The sequence below is a fragment of the Acomys minous genome (assembly GCF_964271855.1).
Source record: "Acomys minous genome assembly, chromosome: 6".
Taxonomy (NCBI): domain Eukaryota; kingdom Metazoa; phylum Chordata; class Mammalia; order Rodentia; family Muridae; genus Acomys; species Acomys minous.
The window spans coordinates 111,139,145-111,162,383 of record NC_140487.1 but is presented as its reverse complement, the minus strand read 5'-3'; the positions used below and the strand labels follow the sequence as shown (position 1 = coordinate 111,162,383).

At 50.3% G+C, this 23,239-nt stretch overlaps 1 protein-coding gene across 3 annotated transcripts in view; it reads right to left on the bottom strand.

Annotated features, from left to right (window-relative positions):
• Positions 1-23,239, bottom strand: part of STPG1 (sperm tail PG-rich repeat containing 1) — a 44,362-nt gene that overhangs the window by 10,829 nt on the left and 10,294 nt on the right. For all 3 annotated transcript variants that reach the window (XM_084788346.1, XM_084788345.1, XM_084788344.1), the window contains exons 3-6: positions 21,334-21,452; positions 13,876-13,977; positions 9,291-9,461; positions 3,521-3,632 (exon numbers count right to left, since the gene is read on the bottom strand). In XM_084788346.1, coding sequence (XP_084644472.1) covers positions 3,521-3,632; positions 9,291-9,461; positions 13,876-13,977; positions 21,334-21,452 — 504 coding nt within the window. The remainder of the gene's footprint in view (positions 1-3,520; positions 3,633-9,290; positions 9,462-13,875; positions 13,978-21,333; positions 21,453-23,239) is intronic.

The following is a 23,239-nucleotide window of genomic DNA, read 5'->3' as shown; positions in this document are numbered from 1 at the left end:
AAGAGGATGGTGGCCAGCAATTCCTCTGCCTCTGCTGCCACAACACTGGCGTTATGGGGATTTGAACTCAGATCCTCATGCCTGTATACCCCAGCCCCCAAGCAATGGGCTCTTTCTTTTCTTTTCTTTTTTCTTTTTTGTTTGTTTGTTTGTTTTGGGGTTGTTTTGTTTTGTTTTGTTTTTTTGAGGCAGAGCCTCTGTGTAGCTCTGGCTGTCCTGGACTCTTTGTAGATCAGGCTGGCCTCGAACTCACAGCGATCCCCCTGCCTCTGCCTCCCCAAATGCTGAGATTAAAAGTGTGCACCACCACACCCGCCTCAATGGGCTCTTCCTTAAACATTTAAATTTTTCCTTATTTTTAAGTATCTTGGTTTGCATGTGGGCACATGAGTTCAAGTGCCCCTGGAGGGGGCAGATTCCCCTGGAGTTGGGATTCTAGACGGTTGTAAACCACCTGAAATGGGTGCTGAGAACTGAACTTGGGTCCTCTGGAAGAGCAGCAAGTGCTCGTAACCCCTGAGCCACCCCTCCAGTCCCTGCACAGTAGGCTCTTGCTGAGAAGCTGCAGTGTGGGAACAAGTTTAGCTTTCCCTAAAGCAGCGGGTTCTCACTCTGAGGGTCACGACCCCTTGGGGTCGTTGAATGGCCTTTTCACAGGGGTCGCCTAAGATCACTGGAAAGCACAGCTGTTTACAGTTCATAACAGTGGCAAAATTACAGTTATTAAGTGGCAACAAAAATAATTTTATGGCTGGGGGGGGGGTCACCTAAACAAGAACTGGTCTTAAAGGGTAGCAGGGGAGCAGCATCAGGAAGGTCGAGAGCTGCTGCTGTTCTATGCCCCATGCTCTTGTCTCAAGAAACCATAATCAAATCTACATCACTTGTGTGCACGCTTCAAGGAGGAGAAAGTGGCCTGAGCTTCGGGGAGAGTGGTCTTACCCCCACCCCCCTGCACCCCAAATTCTCAGCACCTCTCAGAGTGGGTGCCGCTGTTTGGGAAAAGAGATGCTTAGTACTGGGCAAAGGCCCTCGCGGACATCTGCAGGCTTCCGGGTACTCAAAACTTAGGGGACTTAGTCAAGGGAAGGGGAAAGCTCTCCGTGTGAAGCCGCACACACAGCAGGCACCCCAGGGTGAGCACTGCGAGTGGCCTCAGTGCCCAGGACCAGCAGTACAGGGGGTGGGCCAGCAGGAAGAGGCAACTTCCGCAGTGACGCTCCCAAAACGCCAGAAGGCCACTCGTGCCTGGCCTGGGTTCTGTGGATTTGTTTGTTTGTACTTCTACTTATTTGTATGTATGTCCCCAGGTGTGCACTTGTGCGTGCTGGTGTAGGTGGAGGCCCGAGTTCCGTTGCAAGTGTCTTCCTCAACGGCTCGCTGCCTCTCACAGGGGCATGTGTCGTGCATTTACAGGTGTGCCACAGCACACACGTGGAGGTCAGAGGACAACATAAGGGAGCTGGACGGTGCCATTTTGGTCCTGAGGACTGAACTCAGGTCATTAGGTTGAGAGAAAATATCTTTTTGCCTGCTAGGCAGTTTGCCAGCCCTCCACATTATTGCCGTATTATTATTATTATTATTATTATTATTATTATTATTATCATCATCATCATCATCATCATCATCATCAACATCATCATCATCATCATCATCATCATCATCATCATCATTGAGACATGGTCTCTCACTGAACCTGGGAGTCGTGGGTTTGGCTATATTGCCTGGCTAGCGAGCCCCAGCAATCCCCCTGTCTCTGCCACCCCACCTGGCCTCGTCACCTGGTGGGAGAGTTCGCCTCCTTAGGCTCGCCCCCGGCCATCTCCCGGCCCCACCCACTTTAGAAAACAGAGTCTCATATTATGACAATTGGGATAACAGGTGCCACATAGTAGTACATTGAAAGCCTAGACATACTATCATGACATCTGCGAACAAGTGGCCGTGACTGAATGAGGGCAGGGGGCTGCGGAGCCTCAGGACGGGGTCATGGCAGGAAAAGGAAATTCTGAAAATTCCGTAGAGTTGGTGGAGACCCTGAAAACGCGGGAACAATCTTATCGTAGCGGCGGCATCACGGGGATAATATTTCATATTTCCAGAGCGCTGTAAATTGGACTGTGTCGCGTTTGGGTTTCTGTTTTAGAGCACCTCACACTATAGCCCTGGCCGGCCTCGCTCCAAAGGTAATCCTCCCACTTCGGTCTTCGGAGAGGTTGACTGCGCTTTAAACAGAACTTACTTTTCTACTGAAAATGTGAGTTCGAGGCCAGCCTGGTCTACAAAGCGAGTCCAGGACAACCAAGGCTACACCGAGAAACCCTGTCTCGAAAACAAAACAAAAAAGAAAAAAAGGTAATGTGATGAGGAGAACACAGGTATCCATCGCCTCCCGGACGATGGCATCAGGGAGGAAGGCCGGATGCCTCCTCGGGAACAAGAGGAGCCCTCACCCTGTGCTGAGGAGGAATTTGGTCCCCATGCTGTCCTTTGTTACAGGGGACCCTGGGGAGCCTCTGAAAGGATGTGCTGACTGTGATGCTTTATCCCAGGGCTCTGTGGTGGGGCCTCTGGCTAAACCCCAAGGATGTCAGCTTTGTTCTGCTGTATAAACAAACAAGGTGGGGCTTTGTGGGGATGGTGCAAGGACCCGGTTGGGGTGGGGGTGGGTGGGGGTGTGCTGTGGCTGCACTGAGCCTCCTAATTAGTGCTGGCTTTGTTACTAGGCTTCAGCCTGATCTTCTGGCTTTAATCTGGATTTGCTGAAATCTGACATGCCCTGCAATTTTCTCCACACCCTATGGCTCCCTGCCCCTCCTCTAGGTTCTGGGGCCCAAAGCTCCAGGCTTGGCTGGGTAAGACTGGGGGGGGGGGAAGTAGGGGGGAGGGGGGGCAGGTGCTGCACAGACTCTACTGGATACCTCTGAACTAATTTTCTAGGACGTGTGCTTCCGTGGATGTTACTGTAGGAGCACAGGGTACTGACACCTTTTGTAATACAGCAGGGAATAACATAGGCTCCTAAGGTCCTCCTGGATCCTGGTTCTAGGAGGCACCAAGGGCCCTACCGGAAGTAGGGGTCTAGTCAAGCACGCTTGGGCCCGAGTGTGCGATTTAACATCTGGTGACACTGGACCAGCTTATGTAACTCTCTGAGCATCTTCGGACACGGTCAGGCAAATACACTCCCTGTGGAATAAATGCTGGCAAATGCCAGTCAGCACCTGGCCATTTAGGAGTAGATGGAGAAGTGACCTCGGAGGCAGTGTCACCTTCTCTCTCCCTCCCCGTCAGTGGCCTGCCGAGGCCACTTCCCCACCTGGCTGCCCAGAGCAGGTATGCCTGGTTCCGAAAGGCCTAGGGGACATGTGCAGAGTCACCAGGACCCTTATCCTTCCTATATTAAGCACTTTCTCTCTGCTGCCCCTCCCCCCCCCCCATGCCAAGCTTCTAAACAGGCTCCCTGTAGGGAGCTAGGTGCCCAGAGAACCAAAGGCAAAGCCACACAGCTCCTTACCTGGCGCTGGCCCTCCGGCTCTGCCTATGGGGAAGAATCCTCTCGGTGTTTTCGACAGAAACCCAGCTCGAGCACAGACATTGCTTTTCTGTTTGCAGTAGGCGATGGAGGTCTGTGGGGGCAGGAAAAAATACACCCCAGGTGTTCAGTGCCTGCCTGCCTTCTGTTCTTGTCACCCTGCCTGGACAGGTGGCAACTGTGAGCCAAATTTAACCGTGGCCTTAAAAGGAGAGTTGACTTGAGCTGAATGTGCTTTTATCATCTACCAAGTTCAAGTGGTCTGCGACAAGCGCACACACAGCACACACATTCACACAAGCACACATACACACAGGCTCGCAGGCACACATACTCACATGCATGCATGCACACGCATACACACTCACACTATACACACACGCACGCACACGCAGGCATGCACGCATGCACACAACCTTGCCACAGTGAAGCCAGAGAAGAATGGTTAGGAGGATCAGAGGGAACCCTGGTGGCTGGCCCCTCTTCTGCCTGGCCAGGCTGTACATACAGCCCTGAAGGCTGCACATAAGGCCCTGAAGTCTGTACATAAGGCCCTGAAGTCTGTACCTAAGGCCCTGAAGTCTGTACATAAGGCCCTGAAGTCTGTACATAAGGCCATGAAGTCTGTACATAAGGCCCTGAAGGCTGTACCTAAGGCCCTGAAGGCTGTACATATAGCCCTGAAGGCTGTACATATGACCCTGAAGGCTGTACATATGGCCCTGAAGGCTGTACACAAGGCCCTGAAGGCTGTACATATGGCTCTGAAGGCTGTACATATGGCCCTGAAGGCTGTACATATAGCCCTGAAGGCTGTACATAAGGCCCTGAAGTCTGTACATAAGGCCCTGAAGACTGTACATAAGGCCCTGAAGGCTGTACATATAGCCCTGAAGGCTGTACATATGACCCTGAAGGCTGTACATATGGCCCTGAAGGCTGTACATAAGGCCCTGAAGGCTGTACATATGGCTCTGAAGGCTGTACATATGGCCCTGAAGGCTGTACATAAGGCCCTGAAGTCTGTACATAAGGCCCTGAAGTCTGTACCTAAGGCCCTGAAGACTGTACATAAGGCCCTGAAGTCTGTACATAAGGCCCTGAAGTCTGTACATAAGGCCCTGAAATCTGTACATATAGCCCTGAAGGCTGTACATATGACCCTGAAGGCTGTACATATGGCCCTGAAGGCTGTACATAAGGCCCTGAAGTCTGTACCTAAGGCCCTGAAGTCTATACATAAGGCCCTGAAGGCTGTACATATAGCCCTGAAGGCTGTACATATGACCCTGAAGGCTGTACATAAGGCCCTGAAGTCTGTACCTAAGGCCCTGAAGTCTGTACATAAGGCCCTGAAGGCTGTACATATAGCCCTGAAGGCTGTACATATGACCCTGAAGGCTGTACATAAGGCCCTGAAGGCTGTACATAAGGCCCTGAAGGCTGTACATATGGCTCTGAAGGCTGTACATATGGCCCTGAAGGCTGTACATAAGGGCCTGAAGTCTGTACATAAGGCCCTGAAGGCTGTACCTAAGGCCCTGAAGACTGTACATAAGGCCCTGAAGGCTGCACATAAGGCCCTGAAGTCTGTACATAAGGCCCTGAAGGCTGTACATATGGCCCTGAAGGCTGTACCTAAGGCCCTGAAGGTGTACATAAGGCCCTGAAGTCTGTACATAAGGCCCTGAAGGCTGTACCTAAGGCCCTGAAGTCTGTACATAAGGCCCTGAAGGCTGTACCTAAGGCCCTGAAGTCTGTACATAAGGCCCTGAAGGCTGTACCTAAGGCCCTGAAGGCTGTACATAAGGCCCTGAAGGCTGTACATAAGGCCCTGAAGACTGTACATAAGGCCCTGAAGGCTGTACATATGGCCCTGAAGGTTGTACATATGGCCCTGAAGGCTGTACATATGGCCCTGAAGGCTGTACCTAAGGCCCTGAAGTCTGTACATAAGGCCCTGAAGGCTGTATGTACATAAGGCCCTGAAGGCTGTACCTAAGGCCCTGAAGGCTGTACATAAGGCCCTGAAGGCTGTACATAAGGCCCTGAAGGCTGTACATAAGGCCCTGAAGGCTGTACATAAGGCCCTGAAGGCTGTACATAAGGCCCTGAAGGCTGTACATATGGCCCTGAAGGCTGTACATATGGCCCTGAAGGCTGTACATAAGGCCCTGAAGGTGTACATAAGGCCCTGAAGTCTGTACATAAGGCCCTGAAGGCTGTATATAAGGCCCTAAAGGCTGTACATAAGGCCCTGAAGTCTGCACATGTGGCCCGGAAGGCTGTACATAAGGCCCTGCTCTGATGGTTTTATCTCTGTGAGCCTGAGTTTTCTCCCTGTAAAGTACATTAGACAATCCCCACTCTATTTGTTTCAGATCATTGTTGGGGACAGGGGAGGCCATCACAAACCATCTAGAGAAAGTGGAGGTTTTGTTTCTTTCTTTCTTTCTTTTCTCAGTGCTGGGATCCTGCGCACCACAGGCCAGCTGCAGCCACTGTACCTGAGGAGGTGTTTTTTTGCTGAGCGTGTGATGCTATTACACACAATGTGCTTTCATTTCTTTTGCTGTCATTTTCACCCTTCCCCAGGGCAAGTCCTCATGTGCCCCCCCCCCTTGCCCCTCCTGCAACCTGGTCCCCAGCTGCATTCTTCTCTGTGCAAACAGTGCTCTCTAAACACAGCATCTAGGGTGCCCCCGAGTCCAGATCACTCAAGATTATGATCAAGTCTGCAGTCAACTCTCTTCTCTGCTCTTCTCGACAGACCAGAAGTTAAGAATTTTCGCTGATCCACGCAATACACAGATGAGAGTGTCCCATGGGTTCAGAACCCTAAGACTGATAAGGGGAGGAGGGTGTGTTGGTTTTGTGGGGACTGAGATCATTCTTCTGTCATGCACGAATCACAAATATTTGAAGTGCCAATTTTGTAGTCAAGTCTCCTGTATTCGTTAGATAACAGAAGCAATAAAAAATCCTGTGCAAGAGTGCCGGAAATATTTGCTGAATGAGTGAAACTCTGTGCTTGGGGCTGAGATGGCTTGATGCTCCCAGATATTTCTCTGTTTAAAAAAAAAAAAAAAAAGTTCCTTGAGAAATGCTGGTGAGCGTTTTGATTCTGTGCTCGCAGAGGTGGAGGAATGTAGCCTTTCCCAGGGTCCTGATGGCAGGTTGCGTGCACAGAGGTTCCGACACAAAGGCCAGATGGGCAGGCTAATTACCCGGATGAGGAGAGGAGCAGGGCCAGGGAGAGATAATAGCGGCCCCCCCCACCCCCCGCCAGCAAAGGACTCCAAAGGAGAAGCTGGGACCAAGGCCCTGCAAGTTGCTCAGTGCACAGCATGGCTAAGTGGATTATGGCTTTGGGGCTCCTTGGCTGATGGGGCCACCATTGTTCCCCAGGTTAGGGAAAAGCCTCCTGCAGACAAAACAGTTCCCTGGCTTTTGTTCTTTCCACAGACAGCAACCCTGTGGAAAAGGCGAGCATTTTTGTATGCCTGTGAGTCCAACAGGAAGAGTTGGCCATTAGTCTGTGAAAACACTCAGCAGGTAAAAATAGAACAAAGCTGAGTTATAAAGCATCGCAGAGAGCAACTCCAGATGTAGCTAAGCAGGAAACACCTGGCCCCTGTGTGTGTGTGTGTGTGTGTGTGTGTAATGTGAAGGTCCTGAGGACACTGCACCTGGCTTTTGGCAGCATTTGCCTTGGGAACCCACATTACAAGGGAGTTAGGAACACACACTGCTCTTGCTGAGGACCAGAGTTCGGTTCCCAGAACCCACACTAAGTTTCTCATTACTTATTGCCTGTAACTCCAGATCCAAGGGATGGATACCTCTGGCCTCCAAGGGTACCTGCGCTAAGGTACACATACCTGTCCTCTCTCTCTCTCTCTCTCTCTCTCTCTCTCTCTCTCTCTCTCTCTGGATGTGTTTGTGGGTGTGGATGTTGTTCCTGTATGTGTGTGGATATGTAGAGTCATTGAGCTAGGAAAGTTAAATCAAGGATACTTCGACACCACCACCCCCCACACACACACACACACATCTTAGCGTCTTCTATTGTGAACTGGAATCAGGTAAAATCCATTAAATACAACGTTCTGGTAATCTGTTAGGAATGAATGCAAGAACTGCATGATTCAGGCCAGGCAAACCTCTGCTACCACCATCACGTCATCATCATCAGAGTCCGGTTATCCCAGGGGAACATTCTAGAACAGCAAGTCCAAGACAGTAGCCACAATCATCTCTGGAAATGTGGTCCTCCTGAAATAGCTCATCAATAATTGTATATGTGTGTGCGTGTGTGTGCGCACGTGCACGCGCACACAATGTCAAAACAATGACATTTTGGATCTACTGGGTTAAGTGAGCTACAGTACAAGAGTTAATCTCGCCCACTCTTTTTTAGTTCTGTACGCTGCTACTAGAAACTGCTAAATGACACAGCTGTCTCTGTCAAGTTACTACTGCTAAGTCCTGAGCCAGCGGGCACGCCCCTGCTCTGAGCACGCTACAGTTGACTGGCCCAGTCATAGAGGGTGGGCAAGAGCTCTGTAGACAAATAAACATGACTTAGAAATCGTGTTTCAAAAGAGGAAATCGAGCCTAAGGTGTCTGAGACCAAAGCCTTTTGAATGCAGCCTTTTGCCACCTTCAGCTTCCATGCGGCCACGCCTTGATTTCAGAGCGCTCACACGGAGTTTGTGGGCTCCCTGACTTCTACCATAGCCTCCTGAGGCAGGTGCCACAGATTTCATTTTACAGTTGTGGCTCCACAGGCCGACTAACTGAGGACAACTCCCCTTCCCCGGGCTACTGGGCAGAGCTGTGTGCCAAGCGCCACGCTCATTCCTTGGCGTGCGTTCTCCCACTGAGTGGCTTCGTCAAGCCGGGCAGGTGAACACGAAGATCTCACGCTACAAACCAAGTCCTGAAGAGGCTGCTGGAGCACAGGCAAGGCACAGAGAGTGGCAGAGTGGAGATCTGAGCCCAGGCTACCTGCAGGCACACCCTTCCCACACATGCCATTCTGCTCAGGGCACTACTGCTAACACACACACACACACACACACACACACACACACACACACACACACACACCAAGACACCTTTAATCTCAACCCTGAGGGGGCAGAGACAGTCAGATTTCTATGAGTTCAAGGCCAACCTTGACTATATAACAGAGCTACATAGTGAGATCCTGTCTCAAAACAAAAACACAGGAAAATTTCATATATAGAAAGAAGTTGAGCCAGGCATGGTGGCACACGCCTTTAATCCCAGCACTCGGGAGGCAGAGGCAAGCGGATCGCTGTGAGTTCGGGGCCAGCCTGGTCTACAAAGTGAGTCTAGGACAGCCAAGGCTACACAGAGAAACTATGTCTTGAAAGAAAAAAAAAGTTGGTTTTTTTTTAAAAATCAAATTTAAAAGGTAAATGAGTAGTATGAGCCTCTGAAGTGGTTAAGTATATCCCTGCTGTGGCCGAGTAGAAAACCAAGACCCTGGGATCCGGCACTTTTTGCAGCTCCCTGTCGCCCCCTAACGGTTGGCTGCTCTTCAGAGTCTTGTAGCCACACTCACCCCACCCGACCCCCAGCTTGCTCACAAATGCTCACTGGCTGACGACCCTCTGTGTTAAAATGCTGTTTCCCCACGCCTCACAACCCTCCCCTGCGCGTTGACGACCCCCAGCCCCTTCAACGTGGGCACCGGACGAGGGGGCCCGTGAGGCGTCCTTACGTTGTAATGGTTTGGGGCAGGGGTTTCAGATTTGACCACTTTCATGAAGCTTGGCAGCTGGAACATGCTGGAGCAGGAATTGCTGAAGTCCTTCTTGGAAACCAAGTCCGACGGGATGGTGTACGCATTCGCAGCAGGATATTTAGAATTGATGCTGCCCAGCCGGGCACACTGGGGGGGGGGGGGGCGGGGGGGGGGTGGGCAGGGAAGAAAGAATCGCCATTGCCAAATGACCCAGGGACTGTGAAAGACAGGTTGGAAGACAAGGACCCTGACCCAGCCCATCCTGTTTGTTTGTTTGCTTGCTTGTCTGATTATTTGTTGAGACAGGGGTCTCGCCATGTAGCCTAAGTTGGCCTAGAGCTCACTGTAGGGCCCAGGCTAGCCTCAGACTTGCAGCTTTCCTCCTGTTTCAGCCTCCTCAAAGCTGGGATGCCGGGCACTAGCCACTAAGCTCAGCTTATGAACTTTTTTTTTCCCCCTAAGAGGCAAGACTGTAGCAAGTTAACAGTGGTAATCAGACCCTCAGGCTCTGAGGGCTGGCTCTTGCTCAATGCAAGTTCAGACCTGGTCTGACTTCTGTAAACTAACTGAAAGTATCCGTGCCCTGTTTGGGACCCGGAGAGAGAGGTTTTTCCCAGCAGTGCATTTTCACTGCATCCAGTCCCCCGGCCACTTTCACCTGCCTCATCAGCTGTGGGGCGACTCCTGTGGCAGGAAGCGTTAGACTACCCCCCTCCCCCCCCCACCTCCCGCTCCCCTCCACCCCCACCCTCCACCCTCCAGTGTCTACAGAGAGCTGCTCCGGGTGGCTTAAAGGGACAGGGCTGCTCAGAGGTGGCCACCCACTCACGCTTCCTTATTCCTATCAAATCACTGTGTTCACACCAGGTGTGGTGGCACACACCTGAGGTCCAGGATTCAGGAGGCAGAGCTAGCAAGACAGGGAGTTTTGAGGCCAGCCTGAGCTACACAGTGAGACACTGTCTAAATAAAATAAAATAAATAAAACAGAAATTACCAAAAACAAGAGCAAATTAATGAAGCCCTAAAATGCTTATGTTCCGACAGAACCAATTCCAGCCCTTTCCAGAAACCGTGATAAACTATTTTCAGTTTAAAAACAAACACAACCGACCCTGTCTCGAAAAACCAAAAAAAAAAAAAAACCAAAAAAAAAAAAAACAAACAAACAAACAAACAAACACAACCAGTGTTTGCCAAATGATTGGGGGCAAAAGCCACAGAAACCCCACGATAACATCTCCTAACCCTATGACAGCATGGCTGGTATTGGAGTCTGATAAAACACGAAAGTTCCCATAATTTCATGGTGACAGCTTGGGAACCCTGTCCTGGGTTTTCTCCACTCAGTGGAGGTCACTAACCACACAGGCACAGGTAGCGGGGGATGATGAAAGCAACTTTTCCTTCCCTCCACCAGCAGCCTCCTCCCAGTGGTGGGGGTGGGGGTGGGGGTGGGGCTAGCGATTTCACCAGAAGCGGAGCTGTCCTCCTGTGGATTCTAACTCAAGTTCAAACTCAGGCTCCAGCTCTGAGGTTCTCAGTCCCAAAGACTATGCCATCAGGCGCGGCCTTCACCCTTTGGCCAGTTGTTTACCAGGGCTTTGTTGTTGCCTTTGGTTTTCACAACTCTTGAGCAGTGGACGTTAGTACCTCTTCACAGAAGAAGAAACGCAACTGGGACACAGAAAAGGGTGACATGCTTGAGGAGCCAACACCTTCAGCCAGGCAGTCTGCCTCCACCCGGTGACCAAGATCAGACATGACAGTCAAAAGAGAAATGGGTCAGGAGGCCCGGCCCTGGAGGAACAGCAAATGTTTTCCCATCCTGCTCTCCTGTTTTTTGCCTTCAGAGACTTATTGCTTTTATGTTTGGGGGTGGGGTTGAGGTGGGGGAGGGGTCTGCAAACGTCCCCATGATGTGGAGTTCCCTGGGGCATCCTAATAAGATTAGTGTCATTCTCCGGGTCCACACCCTGCGTTTATCTGCCAGGCCTGTGGTCTCCAATCGGGCCCCACACTGGCACCTGAGAACTTCTCCATGACACATTCTAACTCTTTTAGAGCACCCGCCACTGTGAGACCCAGGAAGGCCACCAAAGGCCCCACCCACCTGCCTCATTTAGCTTCCTGGTCAGGGTTGTGGAAGATTCTAGAACAAAAATTTGGGGTGCCTTCATGAGGTGCTATACCATTTGAACTTCAAGAGATGACAAGTCTCAAAAGGTGCCGTGTTGTCGCCCTGACGCCCATCAGGAAGTATGGAGAATTTATAGGCCCATGGACATTTTTGGGGTGGCCTCACCCCAATCACACTCCTAAGCCCTTGTGATCTTCCTCTGAGGCGAGAGATTTGAATTCCCAGAGTCTTGGGATCCAGAAGTGGTGGAGAGGCCCTTTGTCTCTTCTCTAGGGTAGACAGAAACTAGCGACCACTAGTGGGGGATTTTACAGTCAGATATTACAAGCACACACTTAGGGCCTCCTTCCCAAGAATTTTTTTTTTAATGCAAGTGTTTAGAAATATAAAGCCTAGGCTGGAGGGGTGGCCCAAACACTCTAGCACTTCACCAAAGGGCCTGAATTCTATTCCTAGCACCCACATCAAGCAACTTAGATCTGCCTATAACTTTAGTTCCTGGGGACCTGGCGCCCTCTGCTGGCCTCTGTAGTACCTGCACTCATGTGTGCATTATCTCTGCCCCCTCCCCCAGTGTGCCCCCCTCCCCAGAGCATGCTCTTTAAATTGAAAAGTATAAAGCTGAAGTCTGAGAGCCATCAAAGTGAGAGGAGTCCCATATTTCCTCTTTCTTTTCTTCCTTCCTTCCTTCCTTTTTTTTTCTTTTCCTTTTTTTTTTTAAGAGGTGAAAGGCCTGATCAGATTCCACTAACATTCAGACCTTCCTGTGCCTTCTCTCTTGGATAGGTAGCTGAATCATTCGAAAGTTACTGCCAGTGAAGCCTGGCAGGACCCTGACCCTGTCACCAATCCAAGCCCCTTCGCGACACCAAGAAGGATTGGTAGCACACTGTCTGGCAAAGGAGTTCTCAGAAAGAACCCAGGTGCTTTGGACAATCTGCAGGGTGACTCAGGTACTGACAGTATAGCCAGTGGCCTGTTTGCACTGTTCTGCAATGACAAAGTCTTTCTCACTGCAGGCTGCCGAGAGCCTCCCAGGAGTCTCTGAGGCAGCTGCGACAGGGACACAGAGAAGGGTGACATGCTTGAGGTCACATTCAGGCTCTACAGCTGAGTCAGGATTAGGTCTGCAGGCCTGTGGCCAATGCTGGTGCCTTGTGATGTGGCACTCTGATGGTTGCTTTGGGGGTCTTTCTCCTGACCAGGAGCCTTTGCTCCGAAGCCAGTTTGCTCCCCGAACATTCTCCAATGCCAGCCCAACTCCCAACAAGAGAAGGCTGCATTCGGTGGGCCCTAAACGGTCCCTTCGTGTGCGATTAAAAAGAAGATTAGCTCTAGTGTCAGGCATTATATATGTCTATGCAAGAGGCTGTCATGACCTTTGGGGGGGGGGGAGGACAAGCAGTTGCATGTGTCTCTTGACGGCAGACTCCAGCTCTGCCTTTCCCTTTGCTGTTCCACCTCAGGCAACCTCCCTCAGGTGTGTCTCTTTCCCTCAAGCCTTGCTTGATTCCCTTAACAGCCTTGGCATCCACACACCACCACCACCACAACAACAAAAAACCAGAATGCTGTCTTCACCCACGTCTGCTCAGGGTCAGAGGCGCTTCCTTTATATGTTTGACTGCAAGAAGCCCCAACAAAGATAAGGTCCCTGAACGGAACAGGAGGATTCCTGTCCTTCAGGCCCAGTGCTTGGTCACACACACTCTCTCTCTCTCTCCCTCCCTCCCCCTCCTCTCGTCCCCCTTCCTCTCTGTGTCTGCCTGCCTGCCTCTGTCTCTCTATCTCTTTTGTCTCTCTCTGTCTCTGTCTCTGTGTCTGTCTCTGTCTCTGTGTCTGTCTCTCTGTGTCTGTCTGTCTGTCTGTCTGTCTGTCTGTCTCTCTCTCTCTCTCTTTCATAGAAGAGTGATGCACATGCCATGATTCAAGTGTGCATATCAGAGGTCAGCTCCCCCCTGCCGCGCCCACGGGCCTCAGCCATCCACCTCAGGCCATCAGCTTTGGCAGAGGCGCCGCATCTTCTCCTCCCCCTCCCCATCAAACTGTCCCCCCTCCGCTTAGTTTCCTTTTAGTTGCATCCACGTTCCCAATGGGTCGACCAACCCAGTTACATGAAAGCAAGTGTTAAAACTCACTTCCGGGAAGGTCGCAGCCCGGCATACCTAGGAGCCCGAGGAGGACACCTGCTTCTTGGGCTCAACCATGTTCTACCTTCTCTTCCTGCCTCGTCCACAAGCATCCACGGAAACAAATGGCCTAAGGTCACGGGGTCAGGCCTGTCTTTGTTGAAATCACAGGAAGTGGTTGCTGTGTTAATCAGAACAGGGATCGCTGGAGAGAAAGGGCCAGCTGTCCAACGTGTCATTATGCAATGAGCGGAGGAAATTACTGACCCGGGTAACACCTGAGGGCTCTCACCGTAGAGGGAAAAGCGCAGGTTCCTCTCTTGGAGAGAGAGACGCTGTTGAACACTGGAGACTGGTGGATGACGTTATAGAACCCAGGGCCCGGAATGTCATCCTGAAAGAGACAAGAATGCAGTGTCATTGGGCACGGCCACTTCAACACGTTTCTCTACCAGCTTTCCATCCATTAACGCTAAGCCTCCTTCTAATCCCACGGGGCTGGCCGGCTCCGCCATTAGCAGGGGTGACAGCCTGGCTCCGAGTTTCTCTGACTTGCCCAATCTCTACCTTGGTTACCAATGGGAGGGGCTGGAATTCTAATCCAGGTCAGGTCCCCCAAAGTCCCCGTGCTCTTTCCACTAAGTCGCCGTCCTGAGTTCTAAGGGAAACACTGTTTTGAAGGAGATTTTTGTTTTTCACGTCATTAGGGAACTGCACTGGTGTGCATGTCAGCCCCCGTGGACTGACTGGGTCAGCCAAGCCTGAGGTAAGGGGAGGGTGACCGATTTTACGGTAACCACACCCCACCTGACTCAGCTTCCTCCTGAGGCCTCTAAAGAAGGAAACTGGAGAGTGTTTCTGTTTATAAAGCAAAATGAAACAAAAACAACCTTCATTCCAAATGAGGCCATCTTGAACTTGGAGATAAAAATGAGGTGAGCCGTGGGGCTCAAGGGTGACTTGAGACTCGGGCAGAAGAAGGGAGCAGCCGGAAGAAGCTGTGTTCAGAGCTAGCTCTGCTGCTGCAAGCCATGTAAGCTTCCAGAGGCTTCCAGCTCGTTTCTGGTGCTAGTTACTAAGGGTACAGCAGTGTTGACAAAAGCTGAAGCAACAAGTGGCATGAAATGAAATGTTTTGTTGTTGGGACAGCTTCCTGGTCCTGCCCGGTGCTGGGAGCTTTTTAAAGCTAATCTTATTTTCACCATCACCCAATGAGGAAGAGATTACTGTCCCCGGGTTCACAAATGAGGCGCATGAAGATGGATTTGTCTGATGTCCAAATGCTGAGTACACGGTGTGTGCTCTTGGAAGCGGGTGTGTCACCAAAGCCACCTAAAACCACAGAAGCCAGGCGTGTGGGGCTGTAAGCTGTAAGCAGTGAGCGCAGGATTTGAGCCCATGGGCCCTGGTTGCAGAGTTTGCTAGCTCCACTCTCTCGTCCCAGATACATCTTAACTCGCCTGCACCTCTTGCTTTACCCAGGCAGAGAGTTTGAGGTACCACTGATGCCTTCCAGAATGTTCCCATCTGGAGAGTAGGGACAGAGTGACTGGAGTTGATTATAAAGAAGAGAGGAGGGCTAGAGAGATGGCTCAGAGGTTAAGGTCACTGACTGCTCTTCCAGAGGTCCTGAGTTCAATTCCCAGCAACCACATGGTGGCTTACAACCATCTGTAATGTGATCTGATGCAGACCTTTTCTGGCCTGTGGGTATATATGCAGGCAGAACACTGTATACATAATAAATAATTTTTAAAAAGAAGGAGGAGGAGAGGAATAGGTGGTTTGCAGGATCTTGGCACACACACACACACACACACACACACACACACACACACACACACTTGAGGCAGGCAGTGAGAAGAACAGAGGACACAGCCTCCCAAGCGTGACACTGCAGGTCAGTTTCCCAGGGCACGGTTTGCACACTGTGCCCAACAGCACACTGAGACTTCGCAGCAGCTGGCTTTACTGAGTCTTCATTGGGAAACTGAGAAGATGGGGTCAAAGAGAGACAGCCTAACGTTGCACAGCCGGCGGAGGTCAGGGCAGGATTTGAACCTGGGCAGTCTCATGGTAGAGTCTTCTAACCACAGCCGTTCACTGCCTCTCAGATGAGGCTGTTCAGGATAAAAGAAAACCCCTTCCCCAGAGTCATGAAATGGGAACTCTGGTCTCCGAGTTGGCTGGCTACACCATCTTGAGTAACTCACCTGCCTGGGCCCGTTTCCTTATCTATAAATCTAAGGTGCTGGGATCCTGGTGAGGGTCCAGGGTCCCTGTCGCTAGGGAAAGCTGCCCCACAGGAACTGTAGCGTTACAGGTGACTAACTTTGACGATGATGTACACGAGCGCTTCGCCTGCATGTATGTCTGTGAACAGCACTGTGCCTGGTGCTCACAGAAGCCAGAAGGCGGCACTGGGTCCCCTGGAACCGGAGTCACAGAGAGTTGTGAGCTGCCACGCAGATGCGAGGAATTGAACCTGGGTCCTCTGCAAAACCAGCAAGTGCTCTGCTCTGACCTCTAAGCAAGCTCTCTCCAGCCCCTGATATATGACGAACATCTCTAGCTCCTGGGTCCATCCGCACACACCCACTGCTCCATCTCAACCTACCCAGTGAAATTAGAACCACAAACAACAAATAGTTAGTTTTGCTTAAATAGAGCCCATGGAGTATTTGGGGCTAAAAACAATTTAATTGCCCATCTACAATTCAAATTTATCTAAGCATCTGTATTTTTCTTTGCTAAGTCTGACAACTTTACTGGACATCCAGCAACCGAAGACTGCAAAATAGCTAGAGTCCAGGGCAAACGAGCAGAGGGGTGTCACTGTTTAGCCTGTGGGGATGAAATTTGCTCTCAACGAAGGTCCCAAGATTCTCTCTTGAGGCTGAAGCGTGCTGGAGCTGGCCTGTGAAGGGAGAAGTTAAAATCCTAACAGTGGTCATTGGAGTTGGCCACTGTAGGAAGATTTACAGTGACGAAATCAGCCCAGGTGGGGAAGGGTGGGGAAGTTACCTTCTCACTGCCAGGCCCTCTACAGAGGGACTTCATGGGTACAGAGAATCCGGGGTGGGCAGGACTCTACCACCTCCTTGGTCTCATAGATGAAACACCTCAGAAGGCAAAAACCCAAATAATCAGAAGTTCATTGCCCACCGCAGAGCCAGGACCAGCGGTGGGTGTGGGACCGAGCAAGCAATGACTGGCTGATGTGCTCCCCTCCCTCACCCAGCACACACCTTGGGTGACACTTGGCTGAGAAGCCCTTGGAGGGCTCACTAGCCTGGCAGTGAGCTACGAGTGGGAGGTGAGCCTTGTCCACCTGACCTTGGGATGGGCTTGAAGAGGTCACGAGGGAGCTGGCATATCAGATCCTGGGCCTGGGTATCTTCCCACGTTTCTGGGGGGTGGGGGGTCGGATAGCACAGCCTAGAGCCAGGGGTCGCTTCTTACATACTGGGGCTTCCAACTGATATCCTAAATTTCATCTGGCTTAATCCGTAACTTTGCATGCTTTCATCACAGTTTAAACTCTGGCTTCAAAGCCTGGGTGGGTGCGGGGGGGTGGGCGTGGTGGTGGCGCACGCCTTTAATCCCAGCACTCGGGAGGCAGAGGCAGGCGGATCGCTGTGAGTTCGAGGCCAGCCTGGTCTACAAAGAGAGTCCAGGACAGCCAAGGCTACACAGAGAAACCCTGTCTCGAAAAACAAAAACCAAAAACCAAAAAAAAAAAAAAAAAAAAAAAAAACCCAAAACCTCTGGCTTCAGACTGTTTGGAAAGGTGGATTCCTGTCAGACCCTGTGTGGAACTAACAAGTTAGTTAGCTAACTAATTTGTTTTTGAGGTGGGTTTTCTATATCCCAGGCTGGCCTTTCAACTCACTACATGACCAAGGATGACCTTGAACCAATAATTGTCCTGTCTTAGCCTCCCAAGGGCTAGAAGTGCAGGCATGGGCCAGCACACTCAATTTCATCCTACGTTTTATGAGCCACCATATGGATACTGAGAGTTGAACCCAGGTCTTCTGCAAGGAACACAGGTGCTCTAAACCACTGAGCCATTTCCTCCAGCCCCTTCGTCATGCCACTTAAACGGTGCCCACTTACAGGACACCACGTCCCTGTCCTGCCAGCGTGTGCTCGTTTATGTGGAAGGCGTCGGGTTTGGAACCCTGCAATTCCTGTCACTCCCAGGAAAAGCTAATTTACTGTAACATCCTAGTTTTGAAGAGGAAGAAACAGATGCAGAGATGCTAGGTGATGTCTGTCCTTACAGCTACTTAGCTCGGGAAACTGGGTGAAGTGAAGTTGAAAGGCAGGGAAAAAAAGTCCATCAGACTGTGCCGCCTAGAGACATGTCTCCCTCATGAATGTAAAGTGAGTTACACATTTGTTTTTTAAAAAAAAAAAATCATAAAGTTTATTCCTAGCAATTCAATTTGCCAATTTAGACCCAAGTCTGTGCAGGCAGGACCCTCACCTCCACCTACCCCCGCTCCCCCCACCCCCAGTGGCGAGATTCCTTTTACTTAAAATAAAATGTAAAAAAAAATAGCAGTGGTGGCATACACCTTTGATCCCAGCATTCAGGAGGCAGAAGCAGGTGGATCTCTGAGTTTGAGGCTAGCCTGGTCTACAGAGCTAGTACCAGGACAGCCAGGGCTACACAAAGAAACCATGGTTTGTTTGGTTTTGGGGGGAGGGGGAGGGGAAGGGGACAGGGAGGGATGCACGTGTGCCACAGCATGACAGTAGAGTTCAGAGGACAACCTGTGGAAGTCAGTTCTGGCAGTGGGTACCTTTGCCCCCTGAGCCATCTCACTGGCATCCCAGGAGCCTCTTACAGGGCATGTACACTGGCATGAGGCCCAGCTGCAGCAGAGAGAGAGAGCCTGCCTCCGAGGGTGCCGTGTTAAAGCCGGGCTAAGTGGGTCACAGCTCCAAGGTAAGCAGACGACCGACCGGGTGTGGGCTCGGCACAGGGCGTGTGCGGCTCCGGTCTTAAGAAGGGTGGCGAGGCAGGGGAGGTTTCAGGTCTGTTGTTAACTTGCATTGCCTCACTAAATTACTGGGTGATGTCACGCAAGCGCGCTATTTCTCTATGCCTGTTTCCCCCAGGAGGAGAATGAGGACGGCACGCAGGGACCGCGGAAGGATGGGTGCTTGGTGCTTGGGACATGGGGGATTATTTAAGCCCTCGGTAATTACACAAGCCCAACGCTCATGTTTCAGATGTGCGGAAGCTGATGGCCGAACAGAACAAGCACCTGCTCTCGAGGCTCCTAGCTAAGGGACAGAGAACACTGGAGTTGGGTCTCTAGAGACGCCACGCATTTGCAAAAAAAAAAAAAAAAATGCTTTCAAAGGCGGAGATGAAAGCTTTCCCACCAAATGGATGCAAGCACATTGGAAAATTTGGAACCAAACTTCTGAGCAGTTTCTGCCCATAGGAGATGCTGCCTGTGGTTCTAGCTGGTGGCCATGCTGGCTCCCGGGCAGGAGATAGGAAGTCACAGGGTACTTCCAGCCCCTGGGACAGAGTCCTGAGAGCTTGTCCTGCGGGACGGAGCCTCGGCAAGGAGCACTTTTTGCCTCCCTTCCCCGCTCCCTCTCCCCCCCCCCCCATCCCCAGGAGATCAGTCTGTTTTGCCAAGGCCGGCCCAGAAGCATGCTGACTTTCATCAACCGAATTTACAACCTCGAAGACCACAAAAGCAGGCGTGGCTCGGTGTGGAAACAGTGAGAGGTTTTGGAGTGAGCTGCGCCTGGGTCGAGGTCTAATTCTTTCGACGTTGATTCAGCAAGTATTTATTTAGAGCCTCTTATGTGGCAAACCCTGGCCTGTGTGACCGAGGGTGGGTCACTTAGTCTCCTTAAGCCTCGGTTTCCTCCTCTGTTAAATGAAGACACTAAACCCTTCCTTTTAGCGTTGTTCTAGGGAGCAGTGATACCATCTGAAAATGCTTTAACACATAGAAGGGATCCATCACAGACAGCTACTATACCTTTTATTGGAAACTGAGCTACAAACACCCTGGCCTACGCCACCATTAAAGCTGATTGATAGGCACCCACACAGCGAGTGAGGGAGAACCCAACAGCTAAAATACAGGGAAACTAGAGAAAAAAGGAAGAAAGCCTGAGCAAATATGTATCATCCTGAGGAAGTCACCAGAGATTTTTAAGTATGTGTGTCGTGTTATTTTATTTTATGTTTGAGACAGCCTTGGCTGTCCTGGACTCACTTTGTAGACCAGGCTGGCCTCGAACTCACAGAGATCTGCCTGCCTTCTGCCTCCCGAGTGCTGGGGTTACAGGCTTGCACCACTGTGCCCAGCTGTGCTGCTATATTACTTAATGCTGGCTTCATAGAATCCTGAGGTAAATCAGAGGTTAAAAGAACAAAGACAAAAAAACAAAAACAAAAACAAAAACAAAAACCGAAGACTGCTCTCTAGTTCTGCAGTCCACCTCACAGAGGCAGAAGCGTGAGGGCTTTGCCTAGGCCCCTCACTGGCACACTTCACCTGTATTCAGAGCCTGGCTCCTCCCACCCCTCCCCAGCTGCCATCTAGGGAAAGTGGAAAGATGATACAGCCACCAGCAGAGTGCAACAGAAGGTGACTGGACCGACCACTTCTATGTCTATGTCAGAGTGAGGAAAATGAAGATGCTAGGGATGCCCGTGAGCTGCTACCGCCCCCTGCTGGTGAGAAAGAGGAATCTCAGGAATAAATTAAATAAAGGCGTGTACGGAAACACATAACTTTCTGGACTCGGAGATATGGAGAAGAGGGGGTTGGATGGTAAAGCACAGGTATAGCATTATTTCTAAATTGCATTTATTTATCTATTTATCTATTTGTGTGTGTGTGTGTGTGTGTGTGTGTGTGTGTGTGTGTGTGTGTGTGCATACCATGGCATACATGTAGAGATCAGAGTACAACTTTAAAAGAGTTGGCCTCTCTTCACCAAGTGGGCTCTAGGGTTCAAGGCTTGGTGGCAGACGCTTTTACCTGCTAAGCCATCTTACCAGCACCCATAATATTAATAAGACATTATTTAAAGAGATTTTTTTTTAAACAGGGGAGCTCATCACAAACACAACTATACACTTATTAGCGATTTGTTTGTCCATATGTTATCTAGAGGACTTATGTAATCCCCTCTGATGGAGCACAGCGGGGTGTTTTTAGCTTCTACCATACATACATAGGATTTGGAAGCTTTTGTCGTTTTTTTGTTTTTTGTTTTTTCCAAGACAGGGTTTCTCTGTGTAGCCTGTTACTTTGTAGACCCGGCTGGCCTCGAACTCACAGCAATCCACCTGCCTCTGCCTCCCAAGTGCTGGCTCAGCTTTTGTATTTTTATCCTTTTCAAAATAAAGATAATGTGGGCTACAGGGTGTGCTGGCACATTTCTTCAATTCAGATGTACAGGTGGCCAAGGAAAGAAGACCCTGAGTACAAAGCCGGCAGGGCTACACACCAAGACCCCGGGTTATGTTTCCCAAGCACATAGCACACAATATCTGCCAAGTGTTGGGGTGAGTCCCCAACACAGCAAATCGATCGATCGATCGATCGATCGATCCATTTCAGGCTGGTTCTTCACCACACTGATAGCGTGCCTCCCTGGAGGATGATGCGGCTCCTTGGGTGACACCGCCCTCTGCTGTTCATAGAGAAACACAGCCGCTAAAATCCGAGCAAAGACTTTTGAAGGCAATGTTATTTACCTTTTTGTGATAAAATCTCCTGGCTTGGCTGTTAAATCCCTTTTTTTCTGATTCTGGGACTGACGATGTTTTGTATCTGTAAGGAATGGACGATTGTGTTGGGTACGCAGCGGTGAAACCTAAATAACAACATCAAAAAGACAGCCGTCAGTGAGTGCTGCCGCGCTTGCTCAGTGCAGCTGCTAGGGAAACGCTGCTGTGAGGTGCCATCCTGGGCTAAGGAATGTAGCCCGGCTGGCAGGTAACCTCCCTGACACACTCAGAACTCAGGGTTCCATCCCCAGCGCCACATAAAGCCAGGTGTGGTGTCACACACCTGTACTTGTGGCACTCAGGACGTGGAGGCAGGTGGATTAGAAATCGAAGGTCTCTAGCCGGGCGTGGTGGCGCACGCCTTTAATCCCAGCACTCGGGAGGCAGAGGCAGGTGGATCGCTGTGAGTTCGAGGCCAGCCTGGTCTACAAAGCGGGTCCAGGACAGCCAAGGCTACACAGAGAAACCCTGTCTCGAAAAACCAAAAAAAAAGAAAGAAAGAAAGAAAGAAAGAAAGAAAGAAAGAAAGAAAGAAAGAAAGAAAGAAAGAAAGAAAGAAAGAAATCGAAGGTCTCCCTTGCCTACCACTGATGGAGTTTAAGGCCAGGGTGTGGTGGCGCAGCCTGGAATATATGAGATACTGTCTCAAAATGAATAAATAACCAAATGAGTCTTAGTGAGCTAACAAAAGAGAACTCAATATAGGCAGTCAATGGGGTTCGGGGTGGGGTCTGCCCACCTTTGTGATTCAGAAAGATACAAATTTTCCTTTTCTAGCTCTTTCTCTTGGATGTGGCTGGAACCAGAGTAGGCTTCTATTAGTAGTTTGGACTTCCTTACTCTTTCTTTATAGACTCGCCCCCCACCCCACCCCCGATGTGGGGCTGCCTAATGACATATGGCTGAGCACCATTGCCAGTGTGGCATTTCCTCCTCCTCTTCTCTGTTCCCTCCTGGCAGCTGCTGGAACGTACAGCTTGTCTGCTCTGGGGTTTCTCTTTTAAGCTCTAATAAAATTGTCCTCTTTGAATTAAAAACAGAAAATCAATACAGGGTCGAAAATGGCCCAATGGGCAAGGGCTCAGCCTGACCACCTGAGAGTAGTCCCCAAGATCCCCAGAGTAGAAGGATAGCCAACTCCCAAAAAATTGGTCTGTCCCTTCCTCATGTGCTCCACAGCATGCACACCCAAGATACATAAGTATAATTTTTAAAACTTAAAACAGTGACTGAAGAGATGGCTCCAAGGTTAAGAGCACAGGCTGCCCTTCCATAGGACCCAGGTTCAATTCCCAGCACCCACATGGCAGCTCAGAACTGTTTATGACTCCAGTTCCAGAGGGTCTAACACCCTCTTCTGGACTCTCTTCGAGCACTGCGTGCACACGGTTTGCAGAACCAAGCATATAAAAATAAATGTTTTGAAATTAAAATACTCAATACAAAGGAGTGAACCAATGAACAGATAGGACAGACAGAAAGCAAGCCACAAAGCAACAGACTTCCACATTCAATGTGGTAATAACCACATTAAATGTAAGTGGACTACACATTCCAGTTAAAAGGCAGGGATTGTCAGACTAGGTAAGAATGAAAGACCCAACTACATGCTGCCTACAAGAAATACATTTCAACTATAAAACTCAGGGGAGGGGGAGGCGGGAGCAAAAAGAATGGGGACTTGAGATAAGAAATTAATTTGTGAGGAACAAAGCAAGCAAGACCTGTCACACATGTGAAACTAAAGAACATGATTCTTGCTGGACATATGAAAATAGCATGTTGTTTTGTTGTTGTTGGAGGGTCGGTCCCATTCATCCTTTCTTCCTGTCTACACTCTAGGGTCAGAGGGAGGCAAAGGCAATCCGTGCTG